The sequence below is a fragment of the Felis catus genome, chromosome B1 (assembly GCF_018350175.1).
Source record: "Felis catus isolate Fca126 chromosome B1, F.catus_Fca126_mat1.0, whole genome shotgun sequence".
Taxonomy (NCBI): Eukaryota; Metazoa; Chordata; class Mammalia; order Carnivora; family Felidae; genus Felis; species Felis catus.
In genome coordinates this window covers 51,751,276-51,766,038 of record NC_058371.1, presented here as the reverse complement: position 1 = coordinate 51,766,038, position 14,763 = coordinate 51,751,276, and the positions used below count along the sequence as shown (strand labels likewise).

At 39.2% G+C, this 14,763-nt stretch overlaps 1 protein-coding gene and 1 long non-coding RNA gene across 11 annotated transcripts in view; one reads left to right on the top strand and one right to left on the bottom strand.

Annotated features, from left to right (window-relative positions):
• LOC102900242 overlaps positions 1-14,763 on the bottom strand; it is a 79,243-nt gene that overhangs the window by 61,693 nt on the left and 2,787 nt on the right. For 3 of the 6 annotated variants that reach the window (XR_006596560.1, XR_006596561.1, XR_002155856.2), the window contains exon 2: positions 12,045-12,185. The exons of 1 other annotated variant lie outside the window; for it this stretch is intronic. This is a non-coding gene — a long non-coding RNA (uncharacterized LOC102900242). Of the gene's footprint in view, positions 1-1,517; positions 1,918-12,044; positions 12,186-14,763 lie in introns of those variants that run through there. 2 more of the 6 variants (XR_002155855.3, XR_440090.5) reach the window with 1 other exon arrangement.
• PINX1 (PIN2 (TERF1) interacting telomerase inhibitor 1) overlaps positions 2,012-14,763 on the top strand; it is an 87,821-nt gene continuing 75,069 nt past the window's right edge. For 2 of the 5 annotated variants that reach the window (XM_006930758.5, XM_045055652.1), the window contains exons 1-4: positions 2,012-2,168; positions 8,393-8,502; positions 10,170-10,262; positions 12,073-12,151. In XM_006930758.5, coding sequence (XP_006930820.2) covers positions 2,150-2,168; positions 8,393-8,502; positions 10,170-10,262; positions 12,073-12,151 — 301 coding nt within the window. In that variant the 5' untranslated portion in view covers positions 2,012-2,149. Of the gene's footprint in view, positions 2,169-2,718; positions 2,826-5,423; positions 6,496-8,392; positions 8,503-10,169; positions 10,263-12,072; positions 12,152-14,763 lie in introns of those variants that run through there. The other 3 variants (XM_045055653.1, XM_045055654.1, XM_045055655.1) reach the window with 3 other exon arrangements.

Genomic DNA, 14,763 nt, shown 5'->3' with positions numbered 1-14,763 from the left:
CTGCTCTGAGAGGGTCTGCCAAGAAAGAGACTGAAGAATAAGACTGAATGTCTTATACTGATGTGTCTTATTGTTATTTATTTTTAAATTTTTAAATGTTTTTATTTATTTTTGAGAGAGAGTGCGCGCATGACTGGGGCAGGGGCAGAGAGACAGGGAGACACAGAATCCAAAGCAGGCTCTAGGCTCTGAGCTGTCAGCACAGAGCCTGACGTGGGCTCGAACTGTGAACTGCAAGATCATGATCTGAGCTGAAGTTGGACGTTTAACCGAATGAGCCACCCAGGTGCCCCTGAATCACCTTGTTCTTAAAAGTACAGTATCCACTCCCAACTGACAATTTAAAAATACACATAGGGTTCTCTATACATTTTTTAAAGCCCAAACTTAACAATAGTTTTTTCCCATTATAATGTGCACTCTGGAACTTGGCCTTTATCATAATCATCTCTGTATGCACATAGACACCTAGCAGAATAGTTTGAGTACGGTAGGGGCCGTTTTGTGAATTTTAACTGAAGTGTCTCAGTCTCCAGGGGAGTTCTAATGCAATTCTGGCAAGGAGACTGTCAGACAGAGAGGAGGGACATGTGACTCTCCGCAAATTTCAGGTGACTATATAGATAGAAGGCTTTCTTCTCATGAGTAGAACATAAAGAGAGCATCCTAGGTGCCAAGAGAAGCTGTATGAAGGACTAGATTCCTGTTCTAGATGAAGTTTCCCTTTAACTAGGGGTCTAGACCATCAAGGTAAACTTACCTAGTTTCATAAACATTAGAAAAAAGAAATACAAAAGAATAGTTGCTGCTAGCAGTGAATACCCAGGAACCGAGGGGAAAGAGGAGAGGCAAAATCAATGTAACTTTTATAACTAAGTCAGGGAGCACATAAGTTGTGACACAGAAAACAGGAGTAAAGTAGGGAGTTGGACTTGCTCCAAATGAGAAAGGCAGGATCACCCAAGTCTTTGGATAATTAGCTGATCTGTTTGATAAGATAGGAGAAGATAGAAGGTAGTTACATGAGAGTGGACAATAGTGAATTGATCAGGAAGTCAGCATTTTCAAGCACCACATACGTTGGTATACGATTGCAGGAAGATAATTTTGTCTCTTTGATGTCAGAAACATTGAGACAGAAGTTTGCATCACTGCTGGTGTGGTCTAGGTCAAAACTAAACTCAGATTGTTGAGTGTGGCAGTGAATAGTAAGGAATGGTTGTGCCTTGTGATTTGGTGAGCTGCCTTTCCTGGAGATGTTCAGTCAGAGACCAAAAAAGGAATCCTATAAAAGGGACTGCATTTAGACGAATGCAGGATAGATTAATGGTTTCCATGGTTTGTTTCAACTCCACCATTTCTTGCGTCTATGACATCTCTATGAGGATTATATATTGAAAAAAACTATTAGTCTTGTTGAAGACATCATGTTAAAGACAGACAACATTTTAGCCACGTTTAGTTATCTTATTAACTTGGGATCCCACAGATAGATTCGTAGTTATGTGTCTACTTACCTATCTACCTCAGAGGGCAGAGGTGGGACACCATACTGCAAAGTCCTCCCCTCCAGGTGAGTTTGTCAAACTCCTCATACACACCGTTTTAATAATACTGGCGGCCCTAAGAACTATTGTTTACATGTTTCTTTTCCTCAGGAGATTCTGAGCGGAGGGCAGAGTTCATGTTTTACTTCCAGAAACCACCACTCTTGGCATTTAGTTATTAATATTGAGAGTGACACAGGTAACCCTATTGAGCGCTTGCTCTGTGGCAGACGCTTTTAGAAGCGTTTACACGTAGGCAATCATTTAGTTCAGGAACTTGCTCATGCGAATAAACCCACACCCTCCCCTCCACCTGCTTTAGACCCGGAGACCTCTGACCTCTCCCCCTGGGTGTCCGCAAGCCCGCACCTTCCGGAATATACTCTCCCCGGCCCGCCCCTCCCCCAGAAGGCCCGCGTCCCGCCCACTCGCCGCCACGTGGTTGAGGGCCGGTCGCGGCCCACTGACGTCACCAGCACGCGCCTCGGCCGCTGCAGTCCACCTGGTTTGCGAGTCTGGTGGTTGCAACTTCTCCGCGAGCCGGCTGCTTGGTCGCCGCCACCTCTCAGGTCCGGAGGCTCGTGGCGTCACAGGCTCTCGACATGTCAATGCTGGCTGAGCGTGAGTGGAGGGAGCGAGGGTGAAGTTTCCAGGTGACGCGCCCGGCCAGACCAAGTGGTGCGGGGTGCGGGTCTCCGGCGCGCAGCGGGGCGGGGGATGCCAGGGGACTGGGTAACCCCGGTTCGGCTCGCCCTGCCTGCCGCAGAGATTTCCCGGCGCAGCCTTCCCCAGGTTACCTACTGGTCGGTTAGTGAAAGAGACTGCCAGTGTCCACGTGGGACTTTGTCCTCAAGCTCAGATCTGGGCACGCGCGCGGTGGGCTCGAATGGGAGCCAGAACGCCGATCGTAGGAACCCTGACTTGGTCTTTCACTTCGCCGGCCCTCAGCTTCTTCTGGTTAAAAAGAGGCGGCTGGGCCAGCAGAATCTCTTCAGGCAGTGAAATCCCGTTCTCGAAGGTTTATTGAACCCAGAAAAAGAAAAGCAAAGGGGTTAAAAGCGTCAAACGCAGGAAGTTAGCCTTTTTTAGGGGATGCAGGGCTAATGAGTGATTCTAAGTAAGATTGGCTTAGTTGGGCTTAGTTGGAAATGTTAACATTCTTGTGTGACAGGAGTGTTGGCTGTAACGTCGCGTCCTGCTTCAGTTTGCTTCTGACACCACCACTTTATGAAGTTCATCAATTCCCTTCCTCTGGAGAGGCTATTTGACTTCTGAGAGGTATCTGTAGCTAAGGTTTCCTGCCACCAGATGGCAGTCGTGCTTTGACCATGAAAAGATGGCCCATAACTTTTTGGAAGTGTATAGTGAGCAATGAACAGAAACCGCTTGAACAGACCTACAGCAACCACATAGGATTCTGTGAAATAAATGTTATCAGCATCCTCTTATCTAAGAAGGTGGAAGAATGGGAGCACAAAACGCAAGGAGTAAACAGTTTTACAGGGAGTTCCAGTTTTACAGGGGCTGAAATCGAGGTGCAGAGGAAAATAATTTGCCCCGAGTCACTGAGCTAGAAAGTGACAAATTTGATCTAGTTATCTCGTATCTTAACTTTTTTGTCACTAGGACCAGCAGTTTTCTATTGTTTTTAAATAGGGACTTACAGAAAAGAATATGTTCTAGACTGTGACTCTGTGGGCTGTTTCTTCATTTGTAAAACTAGGGCTGCTAAGATTTTTTCTGGTTTTAATATTTTCTGATGAATGCTTAATACAGCATGCACGTTGGCCCTGGCTCTGCTGTTCATTTATGTCTCTTTCCATGATCAGTTTCTGTGGGACTATTTTTTTTTTAATTTTTTTTAATGTTTATTTATTTTGGGGACAGGGAGAGACAGAGCAGGAATGGGGGAGGGTCAGAGAGAGAGGGAGACACAGAATCGGAAACAGGCTCCAGGCTCTGAGCTGTCAGCCCAGAGCCCAACGCGGGGCTCGAACTCACGGACCGCGAGATCATGACCTGAGCTGAAGTCGGACACTTAACTGACTGAGCCACCCAGGCGCCCCTCTGTGGGACTATTAAAAACTACTTTTATTATCTTCATTACTAGGTTGGCTTAAAAAAAAAAATCAATGAAGTGGTGAATGTGAAAATATTTCAAAGTATGAAATGCTTGCTGTAGATGCATGAAATACTGTCTGTAGACATCAGTAATTCAAGTTGCATGATTACAAGGGAATATTTTGAGTTCTTCTCTCCCCACCATGACTCCAAATTTTCAAATCTTTTGTTTTTTTTTAATGCTTATTTATTTTTGAGACAAGAGTTGTGAGCGGGGGAGGGCCAGAGAGAGAGGGAGACACAGAATCCCAGCAGGCTCAGGCTCTGAGCTGTCAGCACATACCCCAGTGCTCAAACCCAAGAACTGCGAGATCATGACCTGAGCTGAAGTGAAATGCTTAACTGATTGAGCCACCCAGGCACCCCAAATTTTCAAATCTTTGGCATAATATTATATTTTGTGTTATCTTTTAAAATAACTTGCTAAGTATAGTTTGTGGCATCTTTTGTGATTAGATATTTAGGACTGGTGTTCTCATTTTAGAAGTAAGAAAATAGAAGCAAAGAAAAGCCCCATACTCATAATTTCACTGCCTAGCAATTCTATTTTCTGTTAGTTTATAAAATTGGGGTGATTCTTAATTCTGTAGGTACAGTTTTGGTTTTTCCCCCACTTAACATTAGTGAACATTTTCAATTCATTAAGCACATGCTATTTCCTCTGTTTTCCCTTGCCATATGTACTATATTTTGTTTTATTCTTGCTATAGGCACTTACCCTATTTTTAAAATCTAGTAGTTTTCTTTGTGTTTCTCAAATATATTTTTTATTTATTATTTCTGTAATTATCAAATGTTATTTTATTGGGTCTCCTTTGTGTAAGACAAAAAATCTAGCTTACCGAAACTTCCCCCTATGTAAGACAAGAATTTAATTTATTGATCTCACTTCCTAGTCTTTATATCATTTGAAGTTTTAGACCTGGATTTTTATCAAGATATTATTACTCTTTTCTTAGATTCTTTCCTTTTCGAGACAATTTTTGACACTTCTAGTCATATTTATAGTCAAATCACACTATAGTTAATGGATTTTAGTGCTCATCGCATTAAGATTTTTATACTGCAGTTTCTTTAACTTTGAATATGTCTTGAATAATTTTTTAATAGGAATACATGGTACATGGATGGTATATTTTGAGCTCTTGAATATCTGAAAGTGTCCTTTGAAAAAGAAAAAAAAGACAAAACTTCTGTCCCTGGCTTTTGGGACTCAGCACACCTTTCAGAGTAAGCTGAATCCTGGCATAAGTCATGTGGTATTAGGCATGGAGTAATTGAAAAGTGAATAGAATTGAGAGTCTAGAAATAAACCGTTATATTTATACTCAATTGATTTTCAAGAGCGCCAAGACAATTCAATGGGGAAGGAATAGTTTTTTCAAAGAACGGTGCTCAAGCAACTGGATGTTCACAAGCAAAAGAATGAAGTTGTACTCTTATTTAGCATGTATATAAAAATTAATTCAAAATTAATTATATTTAATCATATTTAAATATAATTATTTTGGGGTGATGAAAATATTCTTTAGGTAATGGTGATGGTACTACTCCATGAATATACTAAAAACCAATGAATACTACACTTTAAATGGGTGAATTTTATGGTTTGTGAATTATATCTCAACAAAACTACTTAAGGATTAAATAGTTGGAAAATATAGTTGGATATTTATATAATCTAGAGTCAAATAAGGCCTTTCTAATGTTACCTAGGTAAAAAATATAGCAAAAAATGATTTATATACTTGATTATAAATTATTTTTATAATTTCTCTATTAAAAATGCTATTAAACTTTGCTTCAACAGAAAAAAAAAAAGAAAAGGGTTATTTATTGGGGTTACCCCCAAAATGCCTTGATGGAACCATCTAAAGTTAGAACTCCAAATAGGAGGAGTCTGGCTAGCAGGTGGCAGAACACATCATCCTAAATAGTGATTCTGCAGATTCAGGGTACTCAACCCTGAGGCCCAGTGCTCCAGACTCCCAGAAGGAAAGCCAAGTATTCAGTATAAACCATGTTGTTTGTATTAACAATTAGGCATAGTGAGCCACTCACCAATTCCGAGAATGCTTGGAACCCTCCTGAAAGCCAGGTTCCCAGCCAAGGTGCCAACCTTGTAAGCAAGCCTTTCGAAGGTTAGCAGTGAGGCCTGCTAAGTTCTCTTCTGCACACAGGGTTAACAAAGTTGACATCTAAGCGCAGAATGATTGTGGAATAAGAATAACAAAGCACATGTAAAAGTTGATCCAATCTGAACAGACCAGTGACAGTCTTTTCCTTGCCAGGATTTCCCAAACCTGGAAATTCTACAGCACTAGAGCCCGAAAAGCCTTCCAGTGAAGTAGGGTTCGGATCAAATAAATTTGGGAAACATAGCATGCCTGCTTTGCCCTTAGAGGATCTACACATCTGCATATGAAATGTTCTGGGAAAGTCTCTAATATGGGACACTATTAAATTTTGTTTCACACAGTGTTGCTCTATTTTATTTTAATGGGAAGCTCCCCTGATTTAACATCCTCACTGGGGAAACCCTGCCCTACCCCTTTATTTGAGGATACCTGACGTTTCTGCAAGGAAGAGGAACTGACCTTGGTGATCTTTTGTATAAGCATTATTACAGTCTGCTGTGTATGTGTATGTAACATAAAGTGTTGGAGTTCTTATTGCATAAAGTGGGTTCATTCATTCTCAGAAATGTCTTTTTCATATAAGCCCCAGTTAGAATCCCTGGCAGGCACAGCTGTGGAGAGACATGAACGCTGACACATACCAGTAAGCAGCCTTACAAAGAGAACATGGCTAAGAAGGCTCATATCTGGTATGTTGTTCATTAGCAGAGGCAATGTTATTCTCTGTATTTACTAAGATAGGTAAAGTGGTAACTTAGTCATGGTTAACATTTTGGGGTCACCTTTTTCTTGCAAAACTGTAGATTTGAGCCCAACTTGTTTTGTTTTTTCTGCATGCTTATAAAAAGTTTACTTTTGTTTGGATGTGTGTAGTTTTGGGTCCCTTTATTGATTTTACATGTTATACAGTAAGCCTCTCACTGGAGGTTGTATTATTTTTAAATTATGTTGTGAAGATGTGAGGGCGATCTGGCTGTAACATCTGTCACTGCATTGATTGCCAGGGTCGATTTGGCTGACCTGGCTGGTTAGGTGGGTGTCCCCTTCCCCACTGCTCTATGTGTGTCCCTCCCGAAGCTGCACAATAGGTTGAAGAGGGCGACCTTCCCCTTTAGAAAAGCGATAGAGGAGGACTGTTCTTCTGTCAAGGGTATACTAGTAGCTGTGCTCCCCTTCTATAACCTTCAACCCAAGGTCCGTTTGTAGAACGTAGGGTAATCAAGCTTCCAAAACTCTAGACACGTCCAAATGAGGTGCAGCATGTGACACTCTGCCTTCCTTGAAAGAGGAGGGGAAGCAGGGAGTTAAGAGACTGCCAAGCATAAGGCTGTTGTTGATAGTGAGATACTGTGCTTTGATTGCTGCAGTAGGTGAACAATAAGCACACTTGACCTCCAAATTTCTCAATTGGCCACAATTTACTTTAGGGCTTCGTGTTCTTGTTCTGTGAACTTTTTGAGGTTCTATATCTCTGCAGCAATTTTCCATAAAACTATACTGATAAATTTGAGTTCCCAACGGTCAATTATTTGTATGCATTAAAAAATACTTAATACGAAGAGATTCAAAGCAGTTCCCTTAATTATGTTCTTTCCTTCCTTCGTTCCTTTCCTCTTGTCTCCTTTTTTCCTTCCTTCTTTCTTTTGAATTCACTCATACATTCATTCACATATTTCCTGAGTGCCTGCTGTGGGCATAGTGTTTTCTACTTCTTGCAATGAAGCATGAAAAAGAATAGCACACAAATGTAAGCTGTAAGGAGATGATGGTCTCATAGGAAACATAAGAGAAGGATATTAGTAGTCATAATACAGAAGAATGTGGGTTCAATGCCAGAAAAGAAGCAGATAGTTTATTTTGGAAGTTCAGAGAAGGGGTCATGGGTCTCTAGGGCATTTCAGTAATAAGGGATGACATCATAACTATGTGTAGATCACATGTGTGGAGGGTACAGTTGACTCTCCCCAAGATCATAATGACCGTTATATATTGTGGATTAAGAATATAAGCTTTGATGTCAGTAGGCCCTTGCTTTGTATAGAGGCTCTGATATTTGTTTGGGGGCATTAGGTACATTTCTTTCTCTAAGCCTCAGATTTCCTCATCTGAAAAATGGAGGTAAGAATTTCCATCCTCATTGGGTTACTGTGCAAATCGAATACAATATATGGATAACATTTGGTACATAACGTATGGCACCGGAAGCTGTAGTGGCTGATGCTACTGGTGGTGATGATGACACTGGTGTTGACAAGTGCTTACAGTTGCTGCCTTTAGCTGAGTGTGGAAGGCCAACTGATGGTATATCATGTATTTCTATTTGTCACATTTGGAGGGAACACTGTTATTTTTATCTTAGGCCAGTTTGTATATTGAGAATATAGCAGTTACTGGGAAAACCAGGGTAAGTGATCCAATCTGATGATATTTCATTGAATGCTGAATGTGATATCTGTATCTAATAAAACATATTGTTTGTCGTATTTTATGCAAATATGTGTGTACGTATTAGGTTTTGTGTGTATTTGTGTAGTGTTTTCCAGGTTTAAAAGATAAATTGCTGATGAGATACTTTGTCATTTGCAGGTCGGCGGAAGCAGAAGTGGGCTGTGGATCCGAGAAACACTGCCTGGAGCAATGATGATTCCAAGTTTGGCCAGAGGATGCTAGAGAAGATGGGGTGGTCTAAAGGAAAGGTATGTTGGGGAAGAGCAAAAGAAATTGGAGCCATGCATAAAGGCCAATCAGGAGAATGCATCTTTCTTAGGACACTGGGAGAAATTTGTGTTTTTGATCAGTAAGTGATTTTGGAGACATAACTAAATTGTCTTGATAAAATTAGAATTGAACATAAAGGTCAGTTCTCTTCGTTTATCATTTAAATTGCTGTGATTAGCATCTTTCATAGATTGTGCCTTTTAATTAGCTGCACTTGGAATCATACTTAACCATCAGTGTTTTTATATTGCTAAGAGTAATATTTTGTTCCCCTTTATAGCTCAGAATATACATTTTCCCATTTTCCTCACACTATTTATTCCTGGCTGAAATGGGTTTCTGGCGATACTTTTGTATTTAAATGGTTCTTGTGATGGCCTTTAATGATCTTGTTCCCAATCCAGTGGATCCTTTTTTATTCTCACGTTACTTAATCCCTTAGCAGCATTGGACATACTGGACTATTCTTGCAATACTTGTGTCTTGGCTTCCACAGTACTGCTCTCCCCCCTGTTTTTCCTTCTACCGCATTGGCCACTCCTAAGTATGTTGCTGGCTCTTCCTCCTCCAGCCTTTTGAGCTCTGGAGCTCCTAAGCCCCAGGCCTTTTCTGTATTCTGAAAGGTGAGCTCTTTGATTCCATACCATACTTTGAATGGTCTAAATTCTGAGAATTATCTGGTCCAGATCTGTCCTCTGAGCTTCAGGTTTGTAAATTCACCAGCCTGCTTGACATTTCCACTTGAGTGAGCATCTCAACTTTATAATTTTTGTTATAAAATTCTTGATACCCACCTTCCAGTCTTTTCCGTCTCAAGTTTTCCCCATTTTTGTAAATGGTCTTGCTTGGTTCCTCTACCTCTCTCACTTCTCGCATCGCCAGTCATTATTCCTCTCTATCCGGGGCCCCATCCTGGTCCACACACCATCACTGCCTGCCCTCTCAGCTGCTTCCCTCCCTCCTTTTCTTCCTCTGGGCCATTTGCCAAACAATAGCCAGAATATCTTTTGAAATACAGAAATTAGATCATGGCATTCCCTTGCTTAAAAGTTCAGTGGCTTCCTGTCATTTAAAAAAATTAAATCCAAATTTCTACTGTAATGTCTAGGGTCCTGTGAGGTCTAGCCCCTTTATTTTATCTTATTTTCTCTCTGTCCACTCACCTAGAGCCACCCTGGTTGCCTTTTAGTTTCTTCAGCACAGCAGCCTCTCTGAGACACCTTACAAATGAGTGTTGATTGATTTAGGGACTTGGGGTCTCCTTTCTCCACTCTCTCAGTGTTGTTTTGTAAAATTATATAATGGAGAGAGCCATAGATTTGTAATATCTCCAATGGGATTCCATTAGTTTGGTAATAGTACTCTGATTTCGAGCATCACAAAAAGGCATGTTTTGCATAGTGTGTACATGGGCCGTGAAATAGGTCTCAGGTTGAAGAGTTAGCATTCATTATTGTAAGTGCATCCTTGGTATTACGGACATACTCTGTAAGAATCCATTAGACTGTGTCCTCTCTGAGGATAAGGATAGTGCCTCACTCCTGGATATTTCATAATTAGTCGAATAGTTGATGAAGGAAGAAAGATGTGATCTCTCTTTATACTTAATGAAAATACTAACTCTCTTTGTGCTTGACCTCCACAGGGTTTAGGGGCTCAGGAGCAAGGAGCCACAGATCATATTAAAGTTCAAGTTAAAAATAACCACCTGGGACTTGGAGCTACAATCAATAATGAAGTGAGCAACAGTGTGTTTGCTGGGGGTTTTCCTTGCATGATTGGCTTTTTTTTTGTAAATACACATATTTCATCAAATTGATGAGGTTTTCACTATGCACGTGTGTATCTTCCATGCTGTGGTTGACTAAAGAGCCCATAACTAAGCAGGCTTTTCGCCACACACCATGCCTTCACCTTGCCTTGTTGTCCTTATGGGATTCTTTACTTGATTATGTCTAAGAGATCTGAATTAGTTTTGTTCCTAAACTTTGAAAAAAATATTCTTTTTATAGAAATATTCATTTCAGTATAGAAAGGAATTTTTATCTTTATCTTTTTTCTAATATTTGCTTATACTATTAAAAGTTAGTGGCATTTAACTTCGGAGAGAAATTAAGTTTTTTCTGCAAGAAAGTGGTGACCTTTTCCTGTCCTTTTGTCTATTTTTTAATTTCATTTTTTAACATTTATTTATTTCTGAGAGAGACCAAGTGTGAGCGGAAGAGGGGCAGAGAGAGAGGGAGAGACAGTGTCCGAAGCAGGCTACAGGCTGTGAGCTGGCAGCACAGAGCCCCATGCCGGACTCGAACCCACGAACTGTGAGATCATGACTTGAGCCCAAGTCGAATGTTTAACTGACTGAGCCAACCAGGCGCCTCCCTTTTGTCTGTTTCCGACTATTGGTATATAGCAGTTGAATTTATTCACGTTTCTCCTTAAATACTGGTGCTTTGAAAATATAACACCGTAATTAAAAATTAATGGCCTATTGTGCTTTTCATTTTCAGTATTACTATAGTGTCTATGTTTTAAGTGTATAAGTATATATAAGTGTATAAGTATTCAGTATTACTATAGTGTCTGAGCTGAAAACTTTGTTCTTAAATTTTTACAGCCAACAGAATCTGATAGGAAATCTGGAGAACTACTTATTATTTTGGAGAACTACACCAAATTATTTTGATTTGATATACTGAGTAATGGACTAGAAATAGTAATTGAGCTGAGTGATACACTAGAGCAGCTAAAATTTTTCGGACTAACAGCTAAAATTTTAAACCACTAAAGAGTTTATATGAGGTTGGTTTTGAAGGTAGTTGTTAAAAGATAGATGTATAGATACACTTAATTTTTAGGAGAAGCGTTGCCCAGTAAACCTATTTTTAACATGCCTTAACCTTCAGCATTCTTAAAAAAGTGTGTATAAGGCAAATTTCTGCATTGATACTTGCTTCCCACTGGTTAGATTGTTTCGGAGATGCCCATTCCCTTTTAAAGTCAGATTATTTTTGTTACAATGAACATATTAGCACCACTTCGTGAAGGTGCCGACTGAGGGAAATTGGAGTCTTTCTTACTGCTTCCTCAGTGTGGTTTTGTAAATTGGGGGTTAATGCAAGCATGTAGAATTGGGCAAAGTATTTCAAGTTCACATGAGCACAAAAGAGAACCCTGAACTCTGTCACTGCTTTTTTCCTTTGACCCACATAATATTTCCATAATGAGGTAATGATTTTATTTTGCTTTATTTTAATATTTAGCACGCAGGTTGTCTGTTGATTATTTGATTATAAGTGGACTGTTGATAAGTTATCCACATTTGAAATCAGGACTCAGACTTCATATAAGCCCATTTTTAATACTGACACAGATAAATTACATTTTAAATTTATATTATTTCTTCATTCAAATTTATGTCATAATATTTTGATGAAACATTTAAAGTTTCACATTAACCACTAGGTTTCCTTGATTCCAAAATAAATCTATCTCAACTGGTGCAAGTAAACTCTAAGCTTACCTTTATTTGATTTTTTGGGTATTTTCAGGATAACTGGATTGCTCATCAGGATGATTTTAACCAGCTTCTGGCTGAGCTGAACACTTGCCATGGGCAAGAAACAGCAGGTAGGGGAAACCTTTGCTTTGTTGTCCATTGGATCTATAGAAGACACGTCTCAGTTTAAATTTTATTACCAACTCTTTTTACTATAAGCATTATATATCTGAAAGTTAATTGACTGAAGTTATTACAGATAGGCATTTCTGTTTACATTTTAATGGTGCCCTCCCCATCAAAAGCAAACACTTTTTCCCAGTAATAGTTTGAGAATGGCAAGATAAATCTGTTCAGTTCACAATCTCAAATAGTAAAGTGACCTTTCTGGGGATCCTTGAGTGTGACTAAAAACATGTTTTTAAAATATAAAGCAAAAACAAATATGTGTACAAAGCAAGAAATATCAAGTGGGACCACAAACCAGCAGCCAGCAAAGGCTTAGTAGAAAAGCCTTTTTTGTGTTGATACTACTTAGTGAAATTTGTTTTACCTTTGAATGTATATAAGAGATTCAGAATGCTCAGGTAAAGTAAAATTTGTTACAAGGGGCTCAGTACTAGAAATTGTATACCTAAGGTATAGGAACTGGAAATGAAACAGTTGAATATTGGGCATTCCATATTAACAAAAAAATAGTACTGTTAAGGGGACATGGATGGTATAGTCCTCAGACTTTTGGGCCTTTGGTCTAATTTTAGAATTTAAAGGAAGTTTTTTTTGTCACGTGGCTATTTGGAAAGCAAGGACATGATGTCAACTAATTCTTAAAGAAATCTAGACTGTTAGCTCTTTGGCAAACAGTTTTTTTAAAAGAATAGTGGTAAAATACACATAAGAAAATTAACCATTTAACCGTTTTTAAGTGTACAGATCAGGGACATTAGGTACATTCATACTGTTGTGCAACCATCACACCATCCATCTGTAAAACACTTCATCTCGTAAAACTGAAACGGTGTCCCCATTCAATACTTACTCCCCATTCTTCTCTCTCTCAAGCCCTTGGTAGCCACCATTCTACTTTCTGTCTCTGAATTTGACTACTCTAGGTACCTCATATAAGTGGGATGATAAGGTATCTGTCCTTCTGTGTCCAGATCATTTCACTGAACAGAATGTCCATGTTATACCATTTCCAGGCATTCGGTTTTGTATCATTCCTTCCTTTTAAGGCTCAGTAGTGTTTCATTGTATGTACATACCACATTTTGCTTATCATTCATTCATCCATCAGTGGACACTTGGGTTGTCTCATGGTAATTCTAAGTTTTTGAAGAACTGCCACAGGATTTTCCGTAATGGCTACACCATTTTACATTCACAACAGCGCACATGACTTCTAGTTTCTCCATATGCTTGCCAACACTGGTTATTTTCTAGGTTTTTTGGTTTTTTTGATAGGAGACATCCTGATGGGTGTGAGGGGATATCTCATAGGCTTTTGATTTGCATTTCTCTAATGATTAGTCATGTCTGACATCTTTTCATATACTTGGCTGTTTTTATGTCTTCTTTGGAAACACGTCTTCAATTCTTCAATTCCTTTGCCCCTTTCTGAATTGTTTTGTTGTTGTTGATGATGATGAGTTATATTCTGCAAACATTTTTGTAAGGAATTTCTTTCTGTTCCCTGTCATTATGTTTGGCATACACTGAACTGTCAAAAGATGTTTGTTAAATTGGAAGAGGAAAAACTTTGTGGAATTAAAAATCAACCAAGTTCAGCAAACATTTATTGAGCTGTGTACTGAGTTAGACTTGAGGATATGTAGATGTATGAGACAGTCCCTGCTTAAGAGTTAGCTAGAGGATATGCTGGTAATTGGTAAAATTATAGGGCAAATTCAACTCTGGGAAGATTTATTGCAGTACTGCTTATAGGACTGAGCCCAAAAGCATGAAGGGAAAGGTGCTGTGTTTGTGTTTTCCCTAATTCCTTGTTAGAATCTATAACTTGGACAGTTTTCTTATCCATGGGATAACTATCAGAACTATCCTAATAGTTCTGTATAAAAAGATATATGGTCCTAATAAAAACGATGCCAGTTTGTTAGCCAGAGAAAAACATAAGGAAAATGTTTTGTGAAAACACCAACTGGACTGGTATCAGGAAATGCGGGATATATGCAGTAGTAAATCTCAAGGACATTTAACCCTTACTAATTATAAACAAAAACATCTTTACATTCAGGATTTTAGTTGAAATCAGTAGAACCACAGATATGAATATAAACATCACCATCTAAGACTTGAAGGTTTTGACTGAAGAGTAATAGAGTGTCATGGTTTAGAGATGAACACTAAACCATGTGCCCAGATTGACAGCTCTACTTGTGTGACCTTGACCTTGAGTACATTACTGAACATCTCTGTACCTTGGTTTCCTTTTTGGTGAAATGCAGATAATAGTACCATCCTCAGAAGGTTGTTGTGAGAATTAGTTATATTAATATAACTAAAGCACGTTGAACACTGCCTAACCTATAGTAAGTACTCAATAAGTATTAGCTGCTATAATTTTATGATTGTTGTTATTTGTAGAGATAGAACTCCATAGTAGAATATTTCCTCTTGATTACTTTTAGTAATTAGAATATAGTGCCACCAAGAAAGTGTGTTACTTTTCAGGTGGATAGATTTGGGCTCATTACTGAGACTGTTCCTAAGTGTCATTAATGAA